This window comes from Carya illinoinensis, chromosome 11 (assembly GCF_018687715.1).
Source record: "Carya illinoinensis cultivar Pawnee chromosome 11, C.illinoinensisPawnee_v1, whole genome shotgun sequence".
Classification (NCBI taxonomy): domain Eukaryota; kingdom Viridiplantae; phylum Streptophyta; class Magnoliopsida; order Fagales; family Juglandaceae; genus Carya; species Carya illinoinensis.
The window spans coordinates 5,728,134-5,755,047 of record NC_056762.1 but is presented as its reverse complement, the minus strand read 5'-3'; the positions used below and the strand labels follow the sequence as shown (position 1 = coordinate 5,755,047).

The 26,914-nt window shown below is 35.7% G+C and overlaps 2 protein-coding genes across 3 annotated transcripts; one reads left to right on the top strand and one right to left on the bottom strand.

Moving 5' to 3' along the window:
• Nucleotides 1-6,351: 6,351 nt before the first annotated feature.
• Nucleotides 6,352-11,497, bottom strand: LOC122281715 (TORTIFOLIA1-like protein 3). 2 transcript variants are annotated; one of them, XM_043093453.1, is made up of 5 exons: nt 10,542-11,494; nt 10,128-10,236; nt 9,037-9,608; nt 7,531-7,952; nt 6,352-6,962 (listed from the first exon to the last, which is right to left on the bottom strand). In XM_043093453.1, the coding sequence occupies exons 1-4, from the start codon at nt 11,313-11,315 to the stop codon at nt 7,548-7,550; spliced, it is 1,860 nt and encodes a 619-aa protein (XP_042949387.1). In that variant the 5' UTR covers nt 11,316-11,494; the 3' UTR covers nt 6,352-6,962; nt 7,531-7,547. The 2 variants fall into 2 exon arrangements, with proteins under 2 accessions (XP_042949387.1, XP_042949388.1); XM_043093454.1 differs by lacking the exon at nt 6,352-6,962 and having other exon boundaries at nt 7,779-7,990; nt 10,542-11,497.
• A 12,384-nt stretch (nt 11,498-23,881) lies between these two features.
• LOC122280414 (paired amphipathic helix protein Sin3-like 5) lies at nt 23,882-26,139 on the top strand. Its single transcript, XM_043091304.1, has 6 exons — nt 23,882-24,187; nt 24,479-24,613; nt 24,727-24,873; nt 25,053-25,212; nt 25,295-25,393; nt 25,777-26,139. The coding sequence occupies exons 1-6, from the start codon at nt 24,069-24,071 to the stop codon at nt 25,855-25,857; spliced, it is 741 nt and encodes a 246-aa protein (XP_042947238.1). The 5' UTR covers nt 23,882-24,068; the 3' UTR covers nt 25,858-26,139.
• Nucleotides 26,140-26,914: the final 775 nt, after the last annotated feature.

Sequence of the window (26,914 nt, the reverse complement as noted above, 5' to 3'; positions counted from 1 at the left end):
AGAATTTACTTGTCCAAGGGGGGAAGAATCACGCTTATTAAGAGCACGCTCTCTAACCTTCCAACTTATTTCCTCTCTTTATTTCCTGTGCCTGCAGGGGTGGCGAATAGACTAGAGAAGATTTTCCGCGATTTTTTATGGGGCGGGTTGGAGGATGCAAAGAAATGTCACTTAATCAAATGGGATAAAGTATGCACTCCGTTGTCTTCTGGTGGGTTGGGCTTAAGAAATTTGCGAACCGTCAACAAAGCACTCCTGGGAAAATGGCTATGGCGGTACCATCTCGAGGGAGATGCTCTTTGGAGGAACACCTTAGATGCCAAATATGGGAGTATCTGGGGAGGTTGGTGTACCAAAGAAGCAAGAGGGACATATGGCGTGGGAGTCTGGAAATTTATTCGGAGTGGATGGAGTAACTTTCTTGGAACCTGCAAATTTGAGGTGGGAAGAGGCACGCGCACACGTTTTTGGCATGACATTTGGTGTGGGGATGTCACTCTGAAAAATGCTTTCCTTTCTCTTTTCAGGATCGCTTTTGATCAGGGTTCCTCGGTAGCCGATAATATGTGCAGTGCTGTTGACTCCATCCAGTGGTCTGTGAGATTCTCTAGAGCTGCCCAGGATTGGGAGGTGAGAGTCATCACTAATTTCTACAGCGCATTATATGAGATGAAGCCAAGGGCGGGAGGGGAGGACAACTTACTTTGGACTTGCATAGGAAATAAGAAATTCTCAATCCGTTCTTATTACAAGGCCTTGACAAACGACCCCTGCAATGTCTTCCCGTGGAAGAGCATTTTGGAGGTGCAATGTTCCCCTCAAGGTAGCTTTCTTCGGATGGGTGGCTTCTCATGGTAAAATTTTGACTATAGACAAGTTAAGAAAGCGTGGACTCTACTTATTGGATTGGTGCTTCATGTGCAAACACGACAGTGAATCTGTGGACCACCTCCTTCTTCACTGCGAAGTAGTTAAGACCTTGTGAGATGAAATCCTATCTAGGCTTGGTATCCATGGGTTATGCCTACGAGGGTGATTGATTTATTGTCTTGTTGGCAAGGGATAAGGGGCAATCGTCAGATAGCTGCTGTTTGGAAGATGGTACCTTTATGCTTAATGTGGTGCACATGGATCGAAAGTAATAGACGCTGTTTTGAGAACAAGGAACGCTCCCTATATGGTTTCAGGGCATTTTTCCTTCATACCCTATTACTTTTAGCGTCTTCTATTGTATTGAACGGAACAAGTCTTCACGACTTTTATGCTACTATTCGCAGCACTTAGTTTGTAACTAGGCTCTCTTTGTATACTCCCTGTGTACTCAGGCTTTGCCTATTTACGTGGATCAATAAAATCTTTTACTTATAAAAAAAAAAAAAAAAGAGTCAATGACAAGAACATGGCTTTGAAAGGTTAACAAATTTGTTTAAACCTTTCAGTTGAAACATGAAAGAGCACTTCAATGCCTGAATGCCTTTGAATTTGTAAGCGGGGTCTAATAACCATCTAATTTAAGTAGTTGATTGTTTATCATGTTGACATAACAATTGTGTATTTGTTAAATTAGCTACTTGAGCCTCACACAGTATGATCATTATGTAGTGGATAGGAATTAATGGTCAAGCATATTAAATCTTATGCATTTATAATACGTTATAATGCTTGGTTTCTAGCATGCAGATTATAGAATAATACCCTTGCTGGTCCCTCCTGGTTCTTGTTGTTTCACCTTTAATATACTTATGCTGTGAGTTTTAAGTTGTAGAAGCCTGCTGATTACAGATTATAGTTATTGAAATATTTAGCCAGCAATCTAGCTGTACTTTTTGGAATTCGGATATGATTTATAGGTGAACATAACACACTTACTCATTCTGAATTTGAAGTTGGGATCTCGTTTTTCCAGTGATATTTATAAAAGAGAGGTTGTATGGTTGAAAGACCATTGGAACTTCTTCCATAAGGTTAGGGAAAAAGGTGAGATCTTGGATTCAAGACTCACTGTGTGCCAAGGTAACTTTTCCACAAAAACAAGTGTTTTTAAACTGTGAAGTGATTTTGTTAGAGTGAGAATTGTATGTACGCTGGTATCGAGGTATAAATCTATGCAGTGGTGGAAATGCACCCTTGCCTGCATGAGCTTCTTGTTCGTTTCATACGAAGCAGGTGGTGACTAAGTAATTGGCAGATGGGTGAAAGGTCCAAACGACTAAACTTCACCCAGTATGCGACTTGGTTTTCCATTCTGTCTTATATCACACTATTGAAGATAAACTACGTTTCTTCTGGTTTTATGAACTTAATTTGTTTTGAATAGGTTGAATCGGGTTTGAGAATTACTTGCTATTTTGAAAATTGTAATAGCTGTTATGCTGCTACAGCATAAAATGTTTAGATACTTCTGTCAAATTACTTTTAATGGACAGCTGGCTTTTTTCTGTTGTTGTCTTTCCTGCAGAAAATTGAGAAGCAAGGCTCCAGTGAGCCAGCCCCATGACTTCAAATTTTGCTTCCGTCCTGAATCCTACGCTGCATTTTTCTGTCCTTGAATGCACCATAGAAACGTTCATATTCTTACTTATTGTTTCATCTATAAAGTTAAAATGCCTGGCCAATAAGCGTCAATTAGTGGGATTAACTTTCCAGATTTTATGTAGATCTTTGTTATTTGCAGATAGCTGTTTGGATCAATTATTTCTTGAACAGAACATGATTTTGGTTTGCGTTTAGGCATCCGTATGCTTTTTGTTTTTTAATAAGCTTTATCTGTATGTCGTCCTGCCTTGCACAAATATCACTGCTAGAAAGTAATTTGAATATTATCGATACATCTGAAAACCTGGTTTTCTCATTAATTGTATCAATGTCTCTCATTCGAGAAAAATGGTATCGTCTGGGCATGTTATTTATTTGTTAAAGCAAGCATTTCATTAACAATCAAGATGCATGAGGGGGTGGGGTTCCTCAACAAACACCCAATTACAACAAGTGTGGTGTAAAAAAGAAAAATGAATCTGGTTGGTCCCAATTCATTTCCCGCGAAAGGAGTGCTGCCTTAAATGACAGTTTCTTATAGTACGTAGTACGAACTGTGACCGGAGGCAATGTGTTGGGATCTTCGGTCTAGACCCAAAACACCAAGTCCTCCACGCCAATGGTGACCTTGTGATGACCGAAACTTGATTCCTCTCTTGCTTGCCTCACGTGCAAAGGTGGTCAATATGACCACTTGGGAATGGTGAGGTTAAGTGTTTAGGCTAAGATGAGTGTATGGAATGATGGAAGATGAAGGGTTGTGTGGTTCAAGGGTGAGGGGCGCACGGCACAAGTGTGTGCTAGTGTAGGTGCCACTTGGAAGATGGTTTAGGGTTTGGAAGTTGTGTTTAGGGTTTGGAAGATGTAAAATGGGTGGCTAGGATGGAATATGAGTGATTTGGAGTGGGCAAGCTAGGGTTGGCCGAATTTTTGGTGATGGAGGGATTTTAAAATCTTGGAAGTCAAACTTCCTTAAATCTTGGAGATGACCTTCCTAAAATCTTGGGATATGATGGAGATATGAATGGCTGATTATGAGAGTGATTTTAGGGATCAATTAGAATTCCTAAATGATAGGAATCTTAATTGGAAGATGTAGGGGGCGGCTAGGGTAAAATGGATGAAGCAATCAACTATGGAAAGTTGACAAACACAAGTGGTGGGCGATTTCGAGGCTTGGATGGATTGGATGAGCAAAATATGATATGAACTCCTCAAGAACAATGATGAACACACATGAACACAATGAAGAACATGCATGAACAATGAAGAACACTCAAGTGCAAAATGAAGAATACTCAAGAACAACGAAGAACGCTCAAGAACAATAGCAAAATACTAATGAACTTGAATGAACTAAAAACATAAACAAGGATAAATCACTACTTGATACACGGACTGCACAAGTAATGAATAAACCTCATATATTGATAAACACAACTTGGATTCACGAATTGCACCAAGTTGCAAGAACAAGATAGATGAATCACACTTATTTAAAGAATTTCAAAGTGTGATTCTCTCTTTGGGATTCACGAATTGCATCCAAAAAGCTTAAGTGCAAAGACACCAGTTTATGATCTCTCAAACAATAGTCTTCCCTCTAAGAGTTTGCCAAAAGATTCTAAAGCAAATGAAGGAGGTCCTATTTATAAGAAAAAAAAATTGGAAACCCCCAATAGGTCCCTAGAAAATAAATAAATAAAGCAAATTAAATAAATAAAATAAATAATAAGATAATGGTCATGGACCAAGGCTAGCCGTGGCATACATGGCCCATGGTGGGCTAGGTGGTGCACGGTGGTCAGGTTGGTCTATGGTCAGGTGGTGCGGTCATGGCTTGCTGGGTGGTGAGCTATGGTGGTGCGCGGCATGGCTGGCTGATGGTGAGCCAAGGTGGTGAGGCATGGCTAACTGATGGTGAGCCATGGTGGTGCACGGCATAGTGGGCATGGCTTGCTGAAGGTGAGCCATGGTGGTGCACGGCATGATGGGCATGACTTGCTGAAGGTAAGCCATGATGGTGCACGGCATGGCCCAGGCTGGTGGCCTGGGTGCTGAGTCTGCAAGGCATGGGCTGGAGCCATGCGCTGGATGGCATGCCTGGTGTGCATGCCACTGACCTGCTCCGCAAGGCATGAGCTGGAGCTATGCGCTAGATGGCACGCCGCGAGGCATGCCACTAACCTGCTCTGCAAGGCATAGGCTGGAGCCGTGTGCTGGATGGCGTGCCTCCACTGGCCTCGCTAGGTGGTGTGGGGGCACGCATGCATGCGCACAGATGCACGCTCAAGGGCACGCGCAAGCCTGAACGCATGGTCTGCCCGCAGTCAGTAGCCTCCATGCTCGCCTGCTGCGTGTCATGGTTTGAGCCAAGGCATGCAAGCAGACTAGCCATGTGACTGTCCTGACCCTCAATGCGTCGTGCCGAGGTGTGGTCCCGAGTAAATCTTCTAGGGGTTGTGACAGAATGGTTGGTGGTGGTGTATTGTTGTGTATTGGCCAAAAAATGTTTGGAGAGGAGGTTGGCATCCCCAACCTCAAAATCTTTATGGTGAATGGATGGCATCGCATGGCCCGAACCTTAGTGGTCGGGTGCACAGTTGTGGCGGCAAATGGAGGCAACACATTGGTGGTATTGGGGTGTGTTATATTTAACAGAGGAAAAATTTAGTTGCAAGCACAATTGTGCATTAATCTACGCACTAATTTAATGTGATTGGTCAAAAAGTAAATTTTATTGAAAATAATGTTAATTTAAATTTAAAGTATGAAAGAATTAATATTGGTACGCAAATTAGTACATGACTTTATTTGTATGTAGCAAAACACGTTAACAGATGTTTGGGATGACGAATCTAGTAGTATAGCGCGTGTAGCTATTAGAGGTGTTTCAACACAATGGCGCGTGGAGTCCATGCACCTAGTGGTATTGGGATGAGTCATATCTAATAGAACTTGGGATGACAAGCCCACTAGTATAGCATGTGTAACTATCAAAGGCGTTTTGACTCAACGACGCATGGTGGTCACATGCAGGCTAAGTTGTGCTTTAGACTCGCGTCGAGATTTTTGCAGAGGTTTTGCATTATACTAGTATATGCGTAGCTAGAGGGTTGTGTATGGTGGAGCGCTTGTAGATAGACATTCAATCGTTGGAAAGTGGTAATAGGCTTAAATCGAACCGGTGGAATGAAAAACTAGAAAACTACGAGAAAAACCGATAAACAAGGTAATGCTAGAAATGGAACGGATAGAAGGAGAGGAGCCAAAGTTCCAACCTCCTCTCTGATGGAACAAGGAGACGGTGAAGATGAGGGACTTTGTGTAGAGAGAAAGCCCTTCTCTCTCCTGAGGTTGATGTATCATGTGGTCATGTTATTTTACATGGATGACCGGTTATACCAATAGTTGCCGTCCCAAACAAAAATGTTATGTTTACATTGTGCTTGTACCAAAGTACCGTACTACACTCCATTTGTAAATAAATGGTGCTCGTTACATGTCTTTTATCCTGTTAAACTTCAAACTCGTGTAATTTGTGAGCATCAGACAGCTCAAATAAATCAACACCTTTTAACCCATAGGCCGTGATCTAGCGAAACATATGCAGGTAGAAATAGTAGCATGTAGGAAAATTTGACCGTCTCATGAAGAGTGCTTTATGGTTTCATCTGTCCATATGCTCTCTAGAGAAAACCAGCTTTAAACCAAGTACAAAGGGCCATATCAATGATATCATTACAATTGTTATGTCCATTGTGGCCCTGTCCTCACAATTCCCACGCATTTCAAAACATAAATTACAAGGGAAAATTAAAAAGAAAGTAAAGAGGAATAGCTTTATACAGAAAATAAAGGATAGGTAAAACTCAATCAATGTAGGCGTGTTCATCATCATAATTGCATCCACTTCCTCATTGCCCCTTTCAAGTCAAGTAATTATAAACCAAAATAAAAGAGGACGACCCCCTCCCTCAATAGAAAGAGGAAAAATAAACTGTACTCTATACACAATACTTCCCCCTCCATATCATCACAGTGGCATTTTTAGTGGAAACTCACTTGCTGGGCGAGTTCTCAATTTCACAACTACGAAGAATCAAACAGAAAACGAATGCTTCACTCCAATACGATTTTTTTTCTTTTTTCTTTTTTCTTTTTTGAATTTTTGTGCGAATTAGTACTTCTGATTTTTCCAAGAGTTTATGATGAGACTTCTTCTGTAGGGAATAGTATTAAAAAGAACCATTGCCAACCGCTGCTGTTGTAATGCAACATTCAATAGGCTACTTCATAACAAGCCTACTATATCCCATAAATTGATACATCTTCATACCTCTTGATCATCTGATGGTTGTTTCTCCACCAAGCTGAAGATTAGAATTGGAGGGAACTCAAGTTCCAACCCAAACTATGCATCATATCTGCCAAACGGTAAAGAAGAAGAAGTTGCAATCATATATTTGATGCAGGAAACATAGTGTCATTAAAGAAATTTCTATGCAGGGTTGTGCTGATTCTTATTCTTAAGATTAAGAAATATTATTTTAAAAGTTTATGAAGCTGCTCCTGTTCCCTACTCACTAAACAAAAGTAGAAATCAGATTACCTAATTCCCTGATTTCCCTCAAAAGAATTATGACCAGGAATAATGGCATTGCCATTCTTCAATCCACCAGGTTGTCTAGAAGATATGAAAAACCATGCCTGGAGGCCTATCCTGAAGCGCTTCCATCTTCCTCTCAGATAAATGGCATTCCAAACTAACCTATTCTAACTTTTACCTTTTGCACCAGATAAATGACATGCCAAAACTAAACCATTCTAACTTTAAATTTTGCACATGGCGCAAATATGAGCAAGTGGGATAAAACTACACTGGGCTTGCATATCAAGATGGCACTCATTGATGTTTGAAAATTCTATTTTTAAAAAAAAATTAAAATTAAAAAAAGCTGGAAAATAAAAATAAAAAATCAAGTTGTACAATACCTGCTGTTTTTCATTGTTTAATGATGAGCCACCTCAGCGATACCCCTTGAATCACTCTGAATCTCTGCCAGGGGATTCAAAATGAACCCCCCAACACCCCGTAGCTGAGACATACGGTTCTCTAACTCAAACGTTTCAGCATTTCCCCTCTTGTCAGCTCTGTGGCACATGGCAGGCACTGTTGGGGGGATACCAGAAATAGAAAGCCTAGAGGAATACCGGCCCTCTGTTTTCCTCCAGAACTTGGAACTCAAAAAATCTGCACCCGGTAGCAAGCAACATTTGGATCCAAAGGAGTCAGTTTTAGTCATCCTCCCAGTCGATACAGCCAGATCACATGAGATCTCATCCAGTGCCAACTCTAGGCCATGCACACGTGTCTCCAAAGAACGCATTCCATTTTGTGAGCTCCCAATGAATCTCTAAATGCACAAAGAAAATTAGAAAGCTGAGAAGCAGCCTTCATCAACTTCACTAATCAGTGCTATACACACTAGAATACAACACATTTATGAGTACCACTCTTAAGCAACATGCCTGCTTAAGTGAGACAAAGCAAAATAAAGTACTGTTCAGGTCAAATAGTAAGCTCCAGTTGGCATCCATAGGAAGGAAACTGAAACTTGTGACTAGTTGTGTCAGTGTTGATAGTGAAAAAAGGCCATTAACCTGTGCAATTTATGATAAAATGCTTAAGCGTTTTGCAGCTCTCTGGAACGGTAGTCTCATACATAATATAATCTAGGTTCAATTAAATCTACTCAAATATTTAATCCGACCAATGCCCAAAAGGCTGCAAAATCAGTTTTCACTTTACTTCATATTCTGGAGGGCAACTCCTTAAAGCCATTCATGCATTTAATGGTGAAGCATCTATATCTTTAAGCCTCTGATGCATGTGAGTGAGTGTGCAAAAGCACTTGCATGTGTGGCACATGGTCAGATCAACACTCATAAAATCTCGAATATCGCCATTGGAGTCCAGCTAATATTATGACATCCCCCACAATAAATGAAATATTAAGGAAACCTAAACTTTTTTTCCTGGACAGATTCTTGAAACTAGCTCCAGTGTGGACAATAATTGTGCATATTAGAAACTAGTAGCACAGAATCAAAATTATAACTCTCAAGGAGCAAGCCCCACAATTTCATTATCTACAAGGAGACAAGTATATAATGAATTACTTTCAGGCACTAGATGGATAACGAGGATAATGGAGTTGCTCATACTGATGGCTCTGGCCATGCGTCATTCGGTAGCACACAATTTAAATCTTAAGCTAGTATAATCTAGAACAATGGCTATTTAAGGTAATTTCAGGATATCATAAATGAAGGGATCTACCAGATAATGCCCAATTAAGAGGCCAGACATGATTTGTTAGTAGGGTTAGTCCAATGATATGAGAAAAAATTCACACATGATGGCTTAAAAAGAGAACCCAGTTTATTGATACAATTGAATAAAATCCATAAGCTCGAATTTCAAACTCGAACACAAACCTGCAGGAGATCAAGTAGACTAGATTGCTGCTTTTCGATCTGAACAAGCTGATTGCGAATTAAAGCTAAATCCTCACACTCTTTGTGGTTCCTCGGGAAATCTGAAACATTACTGACAACAACAGTGGACTCTGGGATCTCTTCTTGACATGGAACCACACGAGATTCACTCTTGCTCCCACCAAACTTGTGCATCTTGTCATCAGAGTTCTTACTGAAGAGCAACCGTTTTGTTTCAGCCTTTGATAACCTATTTGTCTCAACGTTCCTTCTCTCGGGGACATTCTCATCTGTCTCCTTATAATCAACCTCAAAAGACCCAGAAACATTAGGTACTGTAATCTCAACTTTCCAGTCTAAAGCTTTCTTGTGGTCCAGCTTCCGAAATATTGGTGGATTTGTTTTATTGCCATTGCTTTCCAGAATACTTCTCTTTCTAGCACTGATAGCAGATGAACTATCAGACGGGGTTAACTGACCAGCTAGGATCGGTTTCTTCCTCAATTGACGAGCTTCCGAACCAGCAGCACAGGGGTTGGAACCAAGTGCATGGCGTCCATCACTTGCATTGTCTGTCCTCACAATAAAAAACAAAATCCAGAAAGAAATTGATATACTCAACATCAGAAAAATGTTGCAAATGGATGTCAATTGAACATGGAATGCAAAGTAGATAAAAAATTTGTAGCCTATTGATACAATAAAACAAAAAAAGAGGAAAATATTATATATTACACCCCCATCCCACTATGTTGACCTACTAGGTTCGTGTAGGTTTTTCAAAATACTTTGTTTTATTTTTCATTTTTTATACAACACGCGCAGTTCTTGGTGTTCAAGTGGCATAATAACACAGTTTTACCAGCGTACTAACAGAAGAATTGATTTTATCAAAGTGAGGTAGAAGTTAAAATTACAGTATATCAATGGTACTGGTTTCTTAATATTTATTGATCCTAAACTGCAGCACGTCTTGAAATGGTACCGATTTCTTAATATTTATTGATCCTAAACTCCTCTTCTCCTTTTCTTCTTGGTTATCCATCACCAAATTCAAATGCTAACCAAAGGAAAAGGAGGAGGATTTATACCTTTTGAAGAAGAGTCCGATCGCGGAGGTGGTGATGCCTCATCCGAAACATCAGGAATCTGCTTCCAAGCCTCCAACATTTGATTCATAACCTCCCGCACAGCCTTCACCTGTCCCAAAGAAAAAGGCCCCAACACTCTAAAATCAGTACAAAAACCCATGGCGTACCAGTTAGTAAATGTCACGTGACCAAATATACATGTTCGAAAATTTTCACATTCTTTTATGATTACTTTTGAAGAAAAAATAAAATTAGAGAAACAAATTATAATCTCACATTACATCGGTGGGATATTCTTAAAACTTCAATTACATCACAAACATATAAACAATGTTTAATCGACGGTTGAATTTCGATTGACCGAATTCAGAAGTAGTGAATATACATTAGCTATGATAAGAAGAAGAACACCACCTTATCGTATCGACGGCTCTCGAAGACCTTCAAACAACCGGCCTTATATTCCGCGAGGGTATCCCTCTCCACCACCGCCAAACTCAGCAAAGCCTCCGCAGCAGCCTTCCTCGCCGTCCAGTCTTCCCTACGCAAGAATTCCATCAGACAAGGCACTAAGTTCTTCGATGCCCCGTTAAAAGACGCCGCACCAGCGCTAACAACGGTCCCCATTAGAGCCAGAAGCGCCGCCTTCGCCTTAAAGCTCTCGCATTTCAACAACTTCTCGAACCTCGGAAACAGCTTTGCCAGTCTCGCCGGGTCCGGATCCGGAGCAGCATCGATTGCCGCAGCCAAGCACAAAGCCGCTCCGATCTGCGCGTTCAGGTCCTGTTCCGTGAATAGCGCGTCGGCCAAGGGCTTCAGGAAAGAGACAAACGGCGGCTTCGTCACGTGAGACGACATAGCCGCGACGGAATTCACGCAAGCGGATCGGACCGAGGAGTCAGGGTCACGGAGGCGGCGGGTGATTGAGGATAGCATTTTGGAGAGGTAAGGAGAGAGCGCGTTGCCATGATTCTCCGAGAGAATTGCCAAGAGGTTCACGCACTGTTTGCGCACCGGCGACTTGTCGGAGGGGTCGGTGGAGTGAATGCAGGAGAGGAAGGTAGGATAGTGGGCCGGTTCCAGCGTTCGGGCAATGGACTCGAGTTCGGAGACGGCGATGGAGTGAGTATCACGGTCGGACAGTTTGGTGAGGCAGGTGAAGACTCGGTGCTTGAGGTTTTGGGCCATTTTTTGCCTTTTTGAGTGTTTCTTTCTTATATATTGAGTGGTTACTCACGAATGTGGCAGTGGAACCTCAGGAAATTCCGGCCACATCGCCGGAGACGATGGTGGTTTAGCCGGTTATCAGTCAGTGAAAGAGCAGTCGGTGCGCTTTTGCTTTTTATAGTATTCACATGCTCACAGGGAATGATACGGTCACGGTAATCTTACCGACAGAAGAAGTAAGCGAAAAATAAAAGTAAAAGTAACGAAAAGTAAAACGGCAGCGTTTCGAAGAACTTAACTTCGAAGCGTTAAACGACAATTACGTAAACGACAAACGGCGTTCAATTCTGCCCATGGAATTGAAAACTTGAAAAGGATTTAGGATAGGGACTAGGGAGGTTTTCCTTTCTGCAGTTTTACTCAAAGTGGGCAATTTGCCAATTTTTGCTTTTCCTTTTTTCTCCTTTGCAGGCAATTTCTTCTTATTGAACTAGCATTAGATGGATATTCCTAATTACATAGTTTTAAAATAATCTAAATTCAATTATTACGATCCTTATAATCAAACATTTTTTATTATTAAAATATGATGCTGTTGATATGATTCATGAAAATTGATAAATATTATAAAATCATAGAGAAATTATTTGTTTCCTTTTTTTATTTTTTATTAGAACTAGGTATTTTAAATTGGCTCTTTTAAAGTGATTGCTTTATGAAAGTATTAAATATGTCGATTGATAATTGTGATTTAAAATAAAAATATTTAAAAATAATAATAATTTTATTTTAAATCATATGTTCTATTTATCTCATAATTATAGATTTTTTTTATGTTTGTGCTTACGTTGGTGTTATCTTTTTTAGGAAGAGATACCTAATCTCATTTTTATCAATAATCCTCTCATTTAAGGAATAATCTAAATCCAATTTCTCAATCCAGGCAATGCTACATACAGTCCTATTTGGGGACTGTAATACAAGTATAAGCAATTTTATTTTTAAAATTATTAAAATATTCCTCTTAAAATGATTTTTTTTTTAATAACAGACCTGCACATACAGTCTTTAAGTGAGGACTATAAATAGAAATTTTCAATTCAATTTTAAGAATATTCTCAAAATTAAAGATTTAAAAGAAAAAAATACAGGCGTAAAAATATTACATAAAAATAAATTTATAAATTAATATAATTTTACGTAATTAAATTTATTACTATATATATAATAAGTTTATAACTAAACTATTTCTCCTCAGGGAAAGCCAATAAAGGATGTTCATGTGATCTCGATGTTAGATCGATAGGTAGTGATTGGCTAATATATATATATATAAAACTATGATCTCTTACGTTGACTTTGGAGCTCGTTACGCGGGGGTAACAGCGGATTCTTCCCATGCCCGTAAAAATGGGCACCGCCGACTAATAGTACCGCCTGCCACGTGGTAATAGTTGCTTCAACCACGGGTCCACGGTCGTCTCATTTTTTAACTCACAAGCGACCTGCCGCCGTTATAGATAAATAAATTGGTTTCACAGAATGTCCATGAATAAAATAATATTTTTGTAAAAAAAAAAGTATTTTGACTTGTTTCTTGATTTGATGTATTTAATATTTTCAAAAATATTATTTTATTAACAACTTGTGGATTGATTGCTTATGAGTTGTTACAGTATCACTATTCCGTGAAGGCTTATTGGGACAGAGAAATGTGTAGTTTTAAACTTTTTTTTTAAAAAAATAATAATAAATAAATAAATAAATTTGAGATTCAATTAAAAAAATTACGTTTTTAATAGTATTTTTTTTTTTTAAGAAAATATGCGAAGAGTGCTCATTTAAAACGGTATATATCTCTACCCACTAGAATAATGCAAGCTTTCTAATTTCTTGTTTTAATTTACTTTTCTATCGTCATTTTCCACAACGGCTCTCTTGTGATCATGAAGTGGGAAAAAGAACTCGATATAAAGAGAGATATGTGATGACCATGAAGCACGAGGGCACGGAAAATTTAAGCTTTATTTGGACATGATATAAGATAAGATGATTCGTAAATAGTAATATAATGATTTATGAATAGTAATAAAATATTTGAATTAATATATTTTAGAAAATGAAAGAAAAATTAAATAAAAATATTATAAAATTAAAATATAATTTTTATTTTAAAATTTAAAAAAGTTAAAATATTTTTTATATTTTATTTGAAAGTGTTGAAAAGTTGTAATAATTATGTAATAATTAGATAAAAAAATTAAATATTTAAAATTAAAAAATATTCATATTTATGATGTTTAAATATTAAAATAAAATTAAAATAAAATAATATAAAATAAGATATAATGCGATGATTTAAAAGAATTTTATTAGTAGTTCACTTACTTATTAATTAGTTGAAAGGAGTGAGGTGACAGTGGCTGAAATCTGTTGTCCAAATTATCGGCTGTTCATAATTTAGACTCTGTTGGTTTGTTGTGGCATTTAGAGACCATTTAAGAACAACTCATTTTTGTTGTACGTTGAGTAATCCTATGTACGAAGGCAAGTTTCTCTTAGTTAAAAAGTGATTCCACAGGAGAAAAACAAATAAAAAAAAGTGGCTCGTAGATTTATAACATATACAAATCATTACTCTTTTATTGTTCGGTAATTTAAGATCGCACTAATTTTACTTGAAAACTATAAGTAATTAGTAATCATGACTTAATTGGATATGAAAAAATTTAATTACAATCATAACAGTGTATTAATATGTGTATTAATCAAATATAATTGATTAAAAAGTTAATTTGATTAAAAATAATGTTAACTTAAATTTTAAATACGAAAGAATCAGTATTAATATGTAAATTAGTACGCGATTTTGCTTGTATATAACAAAATTCATTGGATATATATAGATCTCTCTATAACAACAAAATAAAGTAATACCAAATCATGAAGTTTATAAATGCATCATACATGCTTGAAAAGTGAGAATTGAAATTCTCTCTCTCTCTCTCTCACACTAAAAATGGACAGAAAAGTGCCATTATTTTGAAACCAAATAACATAATTTCTCAATGCACATTTTTAGTTATATCCATTTTATTTATGGCTTTTATAATTTATACACAAATTTGGAAGTTCACACCCCAGAACCAGTGCTAATTAAGTGATTACTCTATCTGTTAATTAAATTGGAAATGGCCCAAAAGCAGAATTTTCCCCCTTAATTACTTATAGTTTTCATAGAAAGTAACTTCTCATAAGTACCATTGCTTTCATGCTGTATAAATCAAAATGTCCATATTCATACCATGTTTTGACATTATTTTTTTTTAGAATCTTTTATATTTATCATCGCAAGATTGATTCTGATATATATATATATATATATATATATATATATATATATGACAAGTGAGCATTGATCTCATCAGTATTTTTCATCACAAAATTAATCATTATTAGACGGGTGATCTACTTTAAAATTCAGAATACATCAAATATATGAAGACCAACTTCAAATTCAACAAAAACCTAAACACGAATTACAGATTAAATTTACCTTAAAATAGTTGGAGTGAAAGCCTTAGGTCTTATTTGGATAGTGAAATGAGATATAATGATCTGTGAATAATAGTGAAATGGTTTGAATTAAGATGTTTTATGAAATTTTAAAAAATGAGAGAGAAAAAGTTGAATATAAATATTATAAAATTATAATCTTGTTAGAATATGATTTTTGTTTTAGGATTTGAAAAAGCTGAACAGTTTTTATGTTTTGTTTAGAAATTTGAGAAAATTATAATAATTAATTAATGATTAAATGAAAAAACTAAAAATTTGAAATTAAAAAATATTTATATTTGTGGCATTAAATATTAAGATGCGATGAAATGAGATGGAATTGGAGACTTTTACTATCCAAATCAGGCCTTACTCAATTAGCTCTCCAATATACATCAAGATTGGATAGTTGGAAACATTCTTCTATGTTTCAACCTCATGAACATAACAAATATATATATATATATATATATATATTTCAACTTGATGATCCAAAGGCTAACTTACATATAAAATAAAATTAAAAAAAAAAAATTCCTGTCAAAGATGGAAAGTATATAGGCAAATTAGAAAGTGACAGAAAACCATCCGATCAGCCTCAATTGTGATGCAACATTGTTGTCTTAGCTTAGGTGTGGTTTGGATTTATTATTTGTCAGCTCCCCATAATATTAACTTGCATTAATAATTTAATATTTGGTTGCTTAAGAAATAACGATTCTGATCATTATTTGGACATTGATAGTTTTATATATTAATGAGATAATTGTGATCGATCGATCGGTTAAGTTCAGGTGAACCTACTCGATCTATCAAAATGTGGGTCTCGTTTCTCAACCTCCTTACCTACTTCAAGTACCTTTAACTCTCTCTCTCTCTCTCTCTCTCTCTATATATATATATATTTGGAATCTCTAAATAAATACAAATAATTTTTTTCTTTTTTGGGAGAAAATTAAAATTAAAAGTTGGCCAAGTTGGTAAAAAGTTATGCTGGGTGGCAATCATTCCAGAAGGAGAAAATATGTATGAAGTACACCACAAGAAACATGCATATATGAGAGATTGTTGATTTGGGCTTAATTCAAGTCTAAAAAAAATTTAATTTTGTTAATTTGTAATTACTAGATCGATCTATATATGATGGCTCAAAATTTGAGGTAGGCTGGCAATCGATCGAGGTCACCCGCTAAGGCCCCCCCATTGAAGATGACCCCTAAACCGAAAAAAAGGGTCTAAGAAACTTTTCAAAGAGGAGATCTTGAAAAAGTTTTCACTTACAATAATTGACAATTAACTAAGTTTAACCAAAAATTAACTGCTGAAAACAAGTCATTAGTGGTTTTTAAAATGGGTTTAGTCACTAAAACCATCCATATATAATATGATGAATTAGCTCTTAATTACTACTCTGATTTTGACTTACTTTTGATTTTGATCATTCAAACCTCAACAATCAAAAACTTTATTTTTAAATAAAAATAAAAAATAAACTTAAAAAACAACTTAAAAACTTAAAAGACATGATTTCTATCTAAAATATAAATAAATATTCAATAAAAATATATTTGGGAGTGAGGGGCCCTTACCACCCATGACCCATCTCAGGCGGTAGAGGAAGAGGACATGATCATCCACCCGGGAGCTAGATATATATATATATAGATGTGAAAGTGCCCTTGGACCAATGTATGTTAAGGTGCGGTTTGGATAATGAGATGAGAATATATGATTTTAGATGAAAATTAAATAAAATATTATTATAATATTATTTTTTAATATTATTATTATTTGAGATTCAAAAAAATTAAATTATTTATTATATTTTGTATGAAAATTTAAAAAAAGTATAATGATAAAATGAAATACCCACTATCTAAACGGGACCTAAGTTTAAGATTGACCATGCTGCCCTAGGAGGAGGGAGGTCCGGTTTCTGTGGCCAGTGAAATGATATTAAAGAATGTTTTACTTTTAAAAATTAATTAGAAAAACACACTGATCTTAGTTCCTCAAAAGTTAATATGCATGTAGTTTCGAAAATCTCATGAATTAATTAATTATAATTAATGGTTGACTTGCAGTTCAATTAGCATATATATATATATATATATAAGTTAGGTCACGGGTTCTTTCCTTTCTCTTTCTCTTTGAGAAATAAAAAAGATAGAGAAGTCGCGTCACCAATGATCGGTCGATGCGCATGTGTTACGAAATTGCTGATAAAACGTTAAAAACAATGCTTTGGACGGCACCCCACACCAAAGGAGGAATACATTACATGTAGGTCTATTATTTTATGAATTTATCTTTCTCAACTTCTTATAAAAATTTGAGAGGATCTTGACCTGTTATTATATGTTAAAATATAAAATAAATAATAAAATTTATCTATTTTTATTAATTTAAACTTTTAAAATAAATGATAATTTTACATAGTATCACAATTTTGAGAGAGAGTCTGGCCACACGTAAAGGGAAGTGTTACGATATAAAATAAATAATAAAATCTATATCTTTCAATCATCTTAAATTTTTAAGAAAAATGATGATTTCTAACTACATAATATAAATTCTCAAAAAAATATGGATCATATTTATGAAAGAGTAAACCTTAAACCACTCATTTCAAGTAAATTAAAGAGTTACTAAGTTCCAAAATTATAGAATAAATCATTATCTAATGACCGAAAGAAGAACATGTACATCGATCGGTCATTTCTTTGGACAACAACCTCGAGCTAGATGTTTGTTGAAAAAATGATCGAAGGCTTTCCCTAGAAGCATTGAACGGGAGAAAAGATGAAAGGACCGGGTCCAATTTCAATGAATATCACACACCAACTAACACGTTGGACAAAAGATTAATGTACTTCTTCAATTTTCATGATGGCTAATTAATTTGTGTAAAATACTATAGAAAAAACCAAGTAGTACTTCTACAATTTCAAGATCCATCTGGTCTCTTACTTGAAACTTTTAAATTCTTTGAAAAACTTGTTAAGAGTTTTTTGTTTTATCTAATACAACATTGTTTTTACTAGAATTTGCTTTTTGGGTCTAAAGGATGCCCCCAGAATGAGAAGGCATGCCACATGCATGGGAAAATGGCGCACTGAAGCAAAAAGAAAGTGATAAAACGTCTTCTCACCATCTGTCAGTATTTTTCAAGTCCGTGCATTTGGATGCATGCTCAGATGCTCTGAAACTGCATGCATCATCTTCATGCCCATGTGCAATTTGCCTGCATGTATTGGGACACATAACATGATCCAAAATAGATAACTCGAGGACTCTCTCTCTCTCTCTCTCTCTCTCTCTCTCTCTCTCTATATCCATGTATACGAGGAAATAAGACACATACTTCCAAAGACATTCTCTGTACAGATCTTTTAGTTTTTTTGTCTGTCTGTGTTTCTTTTCCCAAGCCTCATGCATGTCATCATTTGGTCCCCCATTCTTTTTGGAACTGCATAAAATCCGAGTCGATCCATGGAAGCTTTATTTGGCACCAAAACTCATAAACTTTGGCAATATGAATGATCATCTCAGTAAATCAGAACTGATTTTAATTAGTCACTTGATCCCTTCACTGGTCTCCACTAGAATGGGTTGGCTTAGAATGAAAGAAAAGTAAGAATTAATGGCCAAGCTGTGGACATTATTTATGGGGGGGCCACGCTTGCTTCATAATTCCATATGCAAGCAACAGAGTGACCATGTTCTTCTCTCCTTTCTTAATTGGGTCTTATATATATATATATATGTTGATCAATTATCCCACTGATCAAATACTAATGGATTTCTTTCTTTGTCTTCGTTTCGTATTATTGAATTAATTCCTGAACTATGCATGATTGGATCTACCCTGGCCAGAGAACACTTTGTGCCAGGTGGCTCAATTTATTTGTTTTTTGCAATTAAACAATGAAGTGGAAAAGTATAAAATATGTTTGGTCTCATTATATTTCATAATTATTGTACATCTCACTTCAATTATAGAAGTTGTATGAGATCAATAAGACCAATAAGATAATAAGAGTGGTTTTAATTAAGTTATTGTTTAGTTACACAGTTCAGATGAGATTAGATGAAATGAGATGTTTTGTTTAAAATTGAATAAAATATTATTATAACGTAATTTTTTAATATTAGTTTTATTTTAGGATTTAAAAAAGTTGAATTATTTATTATATTTTGTATGAGAATTTATAATGATTATATTTGATGAGATGATATGAGATAGTTTAGTTTTGAAATTCTAGTGATTAGTTAATAATTTTCATTTATACATGAGTATGAGTAATGCTAGATCGATCCAATCTTAAGATATGCAAATATCACACACTTTCTTTGAAAAATAGTGAGGCCCATCATAAGAAAGTGAGTTCTTTCATGTGAGCCCAATATTTATCATTTTTACAAAGGGAGTGAGCCAGGCTTGCAGACCTTAAAACTGTATAAATTATTTTCCTTTATTATATATTAGAGTATTGGAATACTATTTTACAATTATTGCTAATATATATATATGAATTAGGTGTCGTTCACTTTCACAAAATTTTTCATTTCATCTCATCTAATCATTACAACTTTCTTAAATTTCTATACAAAATAAAATAAACAATTCAACTTTTTCAAATTTCAATACAAAAATAATATTAAAATAATATATTCTAATATTATTTTATTTAATTTTTAATTTTAATATCAATTCATTTTATCTTATTTACGAAAACAAAGCCTAAATTAAGATATGAAGATTGAAGATTAATAACATTGCTAAACAAAATTACATTTCCTTAGAAGGGAAGTCTCTAGATGGGTTGGAATCAGATAAACTCGGCCCAAAAATACCCAAAACTAAGGAGGCCCATGAACACATATATACCATCTAGTAAAGTTGTATATATATGAAGTTAGTTCGAAAGATTTGAGCCGCGAACAGCTTCCTGCCTGCTCATAACTCGGAACAATTTCTGAATCAATCTCTGGGTATCTTCCTGATCAAAGTTTCTTCGCCATGCAAGAACACGTTATGAAACTCTGCTCAGAACTCCCGAATATGTACATCCCGCGTCGACCCCGATCCCAAATCAAACGTCGAAAGAGGTTCGCCTTTCATCTGCATGATGCATGGAGAGAGCCGGCCCATGCATGCATGCAACAAGATGACGCTCTTCATCTTTCTCTATATGCTTTTGTCTACAAATCAAATTTTCTGTTTCTCTCTTTTGTGTTTTCTTTCTTTCGTTTTCCTTTTTTGTTTCTTTCTGTTTTTACGTACATACGCCCTCTTTGTCTGATATCTTGTACTAGATCTTTTGAAAAACCCGAACCAATGTCACAAGAGAAGGCATTTGCATTTCTGAAGCAAGTGAAGAGCAGGTTTAAGGACTTCCCACGGGCATACGATAAGTTCATTAAATTATTTAAAGAGTTGAAAAGAAACAGGTTCTTCCCTTTTTCTTGCTACTTAAGCATTCTCTGCCTGATTGCAAATGCTGATGATCATGAATTATAAGTGCTCTACTTGTGTCCTTTTTCTCCGTTTTTCCATCTCTCTCTCTCTCTCTCTCTCTCTCTCTCTCTCTCTCGTTTTCTTAATTTTTCCAATTGCAAGATACTGGATACGTAACAAGAATCTGCATGTACTTGGCGGCTTCCATGCATTTTACGTTGTTAACTTATTGGTAGGAACCGTTAGTGTACGTATATATATACGTTTCAATGATTTGCATGCAGCTAGCTAGCCTAACAGCTCGCTGCTAGTTTGTTTTTTCTCTTTTCAATTGAATTCAATCAAATCTTGATTCTTTTGAAAAAAAAAAAAAAAAACAAATCCCTAGTATCTGATTTCTAGTGTGCTACGGCTAGTAAAAAATATTACGTAGGACTCGTTAGATTGTGATTTTTTGAGTTTCAGAACCAGTCATGGCTCTAAAAATTTGGTGACCCATGCACTTTGAATTTGGTGTACATTCAATAAAAATCTGTGTACGTGCATAATATGACTCGATTTTGAAGTGCATGCATTTTTTACATGGCGTAGGATTGACATGGTTGGATTTTTGTCGAGGGTGCGGCAATTGCTCGATGGTCATCTTGATCTTCTTAGGAGTTTAAATACTTTCTTACCAAAAGATTATCAGATCAAACTTCCACACGCATACATGAAGAGAGTAGAGTTTTTGAAAAAGGTCGAGGTACATACGTACGCACGCACGCATATAGATGTAAATCGATGTGCACGGTTATTATTAGAGAGTTGCTACATATATAAAGAGATTGTACAAAAGTAAATTCATAAACTGACATGATTTCACATGATGTATTAAATTTATTTTACATTAAAAGTAACTTTACGATCTAACGTATTGCATCGCGTTAGTTTATGAATTTACTTTTGTGTGATTTCTTTGTAACTAAAGTATTTATTATATTATTATTTTTATGTATTCATGTAATTGCAGATGCGGTTTGCAAATGATAGGGAGCATTTCTTAACATTTATAAAATATCTCGATGAATATTTGACCGTGCCAAAGGATCGGAGGATGGAACTAGTGACCAATAAGGTATTTCTAATCTATTTATAGAGAAATGATTTAGTTACAAAGAGCTTCTATAATTGTAAATCTACAAATTGCCTAGTTTGGCATGATATACTCTATTAGATTGTAAAGTTACTTTTATTATAAAGTAATCTAAAACATTATATGAGATTATGTCAGTTTGTAAGTTTACTTTTTCAAGTGAGATCTTTTGTAGTTATAACATTTCTCTTTATTATTAGTGTTTAGCTGGTGTGTTTACGACCCCAGGAGTACTCTCTGCTACTGTTGAAAAAGATGTTTATGCATGGGTCTTGAATTAATAGGAGTACATGATGATATGCCTGATCTTATATTAGTTGGTTAATTTTTCATTGCAGATCATGTATCTTATTGCCGATCACATAGATTTACAATTCGAATTCGCTGCCATCTGTCCCCAGCCATGTTGGTTTCGTTAGGGACCAAGGGAAAGGCCGGCCATGATAAGGAGCATGCATGCATATGATGATCTTATGTCTTATGCAGGATTAATTTCAAACTTAATTACGATGTTAACTTAAAAATGCTTATTTGAATGGGGGCATCGAAAGGGAATTACCAGCAGGGTCCTTCTGGTTGTGGGGGGAGTGATTCGATCGCCTATTAATTTGACAATACTTTTTTTGTAAGGTTTTGATGTCTTTTTGAAGCAAGCTGGCTGCATGGAATTAACTACATCCCCCTTGGAGATATCGATCATGACATGACATGGGATGATGATCATGTAGTACTTCTCATTCTAATTTTTCTTTTTTATGAGTTGTGAAGTAAATCATCTTGTGCATGGAGAGGGAACCTGTAATAATAGATCAGTAGTACTAGTAGCTAGACGGGTTGGCTAATATTTTTGTATGGATACTTGATCTACATTCCTTGATCTGTATTGATACTTCAAAGCTTTTGCTTATTTTGTAATTGCTGAATAGTTTGAAACTTAAAGAGTTTGGTTTTAAGATTTTTGTAACTCCTAAGTCCTAAACTCTTATTTTGTACACGATATTGTTTCAATGAAAGTGAGGGTAATCAATAAACTTTAGGCAGCGTACCGTCCTTCTTCCTTAATAACATAGATGCTATTTAATTTTTTTAAAATTTTATATTGTCATAATTATCTTGGAGATACATATATATTGATCAGATTCCAAATCATATAGTTGTATTTGGGAGATTGAATTTAATTAGGATGTCAAGGAGATCATATTGGAAATCATCCTTATAACACGTTGAATGAAATGACCTTCAGATCTATATTTGTTAAGGAAATTAACGTTGTCAAACCTACAACAAGCTCTCAAGTCGATCAAGATAAGCACAAGAGTTCTAGTTGTCGAGTAATTCCTAGACTAATTCTGACACTGTGTTGATCATGAATTAGTCCAAATCCAATCGTATCTCTAGGCTACTGTTAGTAGTAGAAGTTGATTCAAATCAGTACTGAATGTAAATCGTTACTTATAAATGCTGTGGTTGAGCTGCAAATATTTCTTAGAAAGTTTCTTCAACATGTTATCAAGAGCCTCTTGACTAACGTCATTCTTTTTTATGGAGGACCAACCCTCTCAAAAGCCCGAACCCACCATCTCTTCCCCTGTTTTCGCCCGGCCACACGTGTCAACCAACACCTTTCCTTCATCATTCACTCCCCTCACCAATTTTGTCTCCATCAAACTACTCATCCGTGACAACTACCTTCTATGGAAGGCTCAAGTTGTCCCCTACCTAAAGGGACTCAATCTCTATAGCTATGTCGATGAATGCTATCCCTGTCCCTCCCGGCCTCCTTCAAACACAACAATCAGTCGGTCCCAATCCCAGCCTATACCACCTGGACTTTGCAGGACCAGCTTATCCTTAGTGCCATCAATTCTTCCCTCTCTGAAAATGTTCTTGCTCATGTCACGAAGTGCTCCACATCTCATCATGAGGTTTGGACCACGCTATAACGAATGTGCACATCTACATCTCGTGCGTGCTCAATCTATGAACCTCCATTATCAATTGGCTATATTGAAAAAGGGGATCAATATATTTTAAGAAAGAAAAATTCTATATGCAGTCACTTTTGTGTATTCTTTACACACTCCATTAATATGATTAGCTGCGTCATTTATTTAATATAAAATAATAACTTATTTAAACGATTATATCAGTAGAGTACGTAAGGAGTATGTTAACAGAACTCTTTTAATTAGAACTTCTACCATTTACTTATTTTTTAACCAAAATTTATCATTTAAGGGATCATGATTTGGAGGTCAACACAATGAGGCGAATGATTCGGTCAATATAACATTGTACGTAAAATCTGTTGTGTATAAATTTCTAATCTGTTTGACCAATTTTAATTTAAATGGTTTATCAAAATTTTCTCATAAATATTACATAAATTTAGATTCTTAAAACCTTCTATTTTTATTTAATTGATAAATTAATCATGTGACATGATATACTGATCAGTTCAAAAACTCTAATATTTCATCTAATGTTCTCAAAATAACCAATCGATCTAAGGATTGTAATTCACCATGGAAACTTGGAAAACCTATGACGTAGAATCGAAAGAAGAAGCTGTCTCTATATATCTAGCTCATTATCTCAAAATACTGTAGATATTCAAAGAATGATGGCTGAATCTCTATCTCTCTCGCTAGATCATCAGAAGCAGATCATGAAGTTTCCGGACGATGAAGAAATATACGAGAATTTCCTCAGAATAGCGAAAGATTTTCAGTACAAAAGGTTTCCTTCTAACTTCTGTTTATGATTTCTTCCTTAATTTCGGGGCATTAACTTCTTCAACTCATCGTGATCATTAGCCTTTACAATTCTCTATATATATTTCGATCTATCGTTAATTAATTTGTATCTGAAAATGCATGCAGCCTGAATAAACAACTAGTGATCTGATGATCATCTTCATATATAAATATATATATCTATATATATTGCTGGAGATTGACGAAATGATACATTTTTGTAGATCTTCCTTAACTCTCTCTTTTAAAACTTAATTCCTGGTAATATATATAGGTGTTCACATAAACAAGAGGACGCAATAGAGTTTCTGAGGGTCATGAAGGATACGTTTAAGGACAGGCAGCCAGAGACATACGATGATCATTTCTTGGAAGCACTCCAATTAGATTGCAGATCATCAGAAAAAAGGTTAATTAATTAATATATTAGTTTCTTTCCTTTTTTTTTTATTTTTTATTTTTTTTATTGTCTTAATAATTTCTTTGATTAATTCTAATTAATAGATATGTTGTGGTAGCTAGGTGTACTGACGATGACGATCATGATGACAAAGTACTCCAACTAAAGGATGCATATGAATTTCTGAATTTAGTGAAGGAGGCTTTCAAAGACAACCCAGCAATATACCATCGTTTCTTCCTTTTAATCAAACATTGGAGACTAAAAAGGTTTCTTCTTCATCTTCTTTTGAAACCAACATCGATATATCATGCATGCATGATTGGGTGATCATTTCTATAAAACGAAACATTAACCTTAAATGCTGCTAATTAACTTTGTGTTTTTCGTCTGAATTGATGATCTATATATATATATATATGTATGTATGTATGTATGTATTGTGCAGGATCGACTTCTTTGCACTTAGGTCGGCAGTGGAAGATTTATTCGAGGGCCAGCCTGAACTGCTCGTGGGTTTCAATACTTTCTTACCAACAGGATTTGAGATCACTCTTGCAGTTTCAAAGATCAAGGAGAAGGCAAGGAATTTTCTATATAGAATCAAGGTACAAAGTCTATATATGATCGATTAAGCGACAAATTATTAATTATTCACTTCATGATGTTTAATTAATATGAGATATACAGATGCGATTCGCCAATGAAAACCAGCACTTTGTATCATTTGCACATTCTGTGAATGAATGTTGTAATGGGGAAAAGAGCTTCATCCAATTTCTTAGAGAGGTAATTAATTATTGAGTAATAATTTGTACAAGTACCAAACAGATAAGTCTCGCGTGTACAGCCTTTTTGTAAAAAATGTGTATCTCACTGTGAAAAAACAAAAATTCTATATATAGTTATTTTTGTATATTCCATTAATGTGATTGGTTGTATCATTTCTTTTTAATATAAAACGACCAATCACATTAGTAGAGTGTATAAGAAGTACGTAAAAATAATTATATGTAGCAAAACTCTTTACGATTTGTACCTAGTAATACTCTTAATTATTATTGATCTTCTTGATCTTCATGTTTTTCTTTTAAGTAGTTATATATAATTCTCATGGCTATATGCTGGATTCAAGTCTTTTATTCTCATTCTTGATTAAATTATTATTGCAGTTGAGCGTTATCTTTTCTAGTAATGAAGATTTACTCTTGGAGCTCGTTCAAGGTATATGCGACGAATCTTTTATAAGTTAGTGACAGAGCAAGGCCATGGAGTACTGGACCTGTATGTATAAAATTATGTTTAGGAGTGAAAGATCGACACTACAACAAATTGGAGTTTTTGCCACAGGTTCTTTTTATGTCATATAGATTGGTGACAATAAGTGGGCTATTGTCATAGAAACTCCGGGCGGGAGTAAAACCAGATTATTTCCCATGAGATTATAATTGTGGATAAATATTGGTGAGAAGATATCTTTTGTAATGAGAAAGCAATTTTTCTTCACGAGTTGATATCATGGAAGGCAAAAATTATATCAACTTTTTTTGGTGATCGGGAAAAGCTTTTTCCCATGATGTATGCACTAAATCCCGGCTAATGTTTCTCACCGCAAAAACTAATTAAATAAAAATTTGTCCTCCCCACCCCCGCGATAATCTCCTATTTCAATAAAACTATAGACTTTCACTCTCGAAGCCCTTCCTACCGACTCTGCAATTACCTTTGATTCTGGAAGCCATTCCCCATATGATTTCTTTTTGCAAACTAATCAGAAATCATTCCCTCTGTCTTCCCCCTCCCAGTTGCTCTTCCCCCTCCCCCTCCCGCAGCCAATATCCCCACCCCCGCCCTCTACTGCAATCGATGATCCCCAACTCCTCCCGCTCGTGCATAGACGAAATCGCCACTCCTCCCTCACATACCCAATCCATCTCCCCCGTTGGTAGTCTAACCGATTTCCCCACACTAACCTCTCTCTCCCGCGCAGCCCCAATTTGCCCACCACCTCCCTTTCGCGCAGCCCCGTTTCCACCAAGGAATTCATCTTCATGCGCGGATTTTCTCTTCCTCGCGCCTACCCCGACACCCATCGTTTGTAAGTTTTCAATTTCTCCCCTACCCCATGTCATTTTCCACTGTATTTTATGGTTAGTTTTCCCATATGTCTTGTTGCATTTCATGCGAATCAATCTTTGATTTACATGCCGTTTCTGGTAGTAATCTCTTGTTATACTGCTGCATGGATTTTGCCTTGTTTTTATTTTCTTGATAATGTGCTGCTTAGTTTGAGTAGTGATTAGTACTGCT